The 1073-nt window shown below is 37.1% G+C and overlaps 1 protein-coding gene across 1 annotated transcript; it reads right to left on the bottom strand.

Moving 5' to 3' along the window:
- Window positions 1-632: 632 nt before the first annotated feature.
- On the bottom strand, window positions 633-1073 carry NAEGRDRAFT_49435 (uncharacterized protein; the record flags this gene model as incomplete). Its single annotated transcript, XM_002676450.1, has 1 exon — window positions 633-1073. A coding segment is annotated over one exon (441 nt), but the record flags the coding sequence as incomplete, so codon positions are not given.

The following is a 1073-nucleotide window of genomic DNA, read 5'->3' as shown; positions in this document are numbered from 1 at the left end:
GAAAGATATTGAGCCATGAATATGAAACTTTCTCAGATTGTTCTCCTCATCAAGAGGAGTGTATTCATATTTGATGCTTGTATGATATTTTGTAAAATGAATGAGATGGAGTATATTCTATTTGTTGAAATGTGACAATTTGACAGATTGTTATTATTATCATATTGAATTCAATACTAACACTATGTAATTGATACCAGATGTATATAAATGTGATTTAATGTATATGGTATAGTTTCATGATGATTGGATGTATTTTCATTGAGATAGAGTGTACACTTGGATATAAGCACTATTGACATTGAACATTATCTGACTCACTAATTGTACGTACTACGAATTGTTTCCAAACTATTAACAGTGTATTTAACTGATGTGTAATCTATGTGGTATCGATTTTAGAATGACTGTTCGTATAATGAGTGAGTTGGAGCATAATCTGTGATTTTATTTCAAAAGTCTATAGTATTGTGATAGAGTTGACAACTCAATATCTACTGAACCAATATTCATGAAATTGATACCATATGCTAATTAGAGTGGCTACATACCATGATATCAATTTCAGTGAAAATGGAGTTGTTTATATACCTTTCAGATTTCCATCCATTCTCTTGAAATATCCCCATGTACTATCTACCGGATGTATTTCTTGAAATGAAAATATATAATTTGGGTTTGGGTTTGGGTTTGGGTTTGGGTTTGGGTTTGGGTTTGGGTTTGGGTTTGGGTTTGGGTTTGGGTTTGGGTTTGGGTTTGGGTTTGGGTTTGGGTTTGGGTTTGGGTTTGGGTTTGGGTTTGGGTTTGGGTTTGGGTTTGGGTTTGGGTTTGGGTTTGGGTTTGGGTTTGGGTTTGGGTTTGGGTTTGGGTTTGGGTTTGGGTTTGGGTTTGGGTTTGGGTTTGGGTTTGGGTTTGGGTTTGGGTTTGGGTTTGGGTTTGGGTTTGGGTTTGGGTTTGGGTTTGGGTTTGGGTTTGGGTTTGGGTTTGGGTTTGGGTTTGGGTTTGGGTTTGGGTTTGGGTTTTGGTTTTGGTTTGGGTTTGGGTTTGGGTTTGGGTTTGGGTTTGGGTTTGGG

The sequence above is a fragment of the Naegleria gruberi genome, assembly GCF_000004985.1.
Source record: "Naegleria gruberi genomic scaffold NAEGRscaffold_27, whole genome shotgun sequence".
Lineage (NCBI taxonomy): Eukaryota > Heterolobosea > Eutetramitea > Acrasida > Naegleriidae > Naegleria > Naegleria gruberi.
Note: the sequence above shows the minus strand (reverse complement) of the source record. Positions and strands in the feature narration are given on the sequence as shown.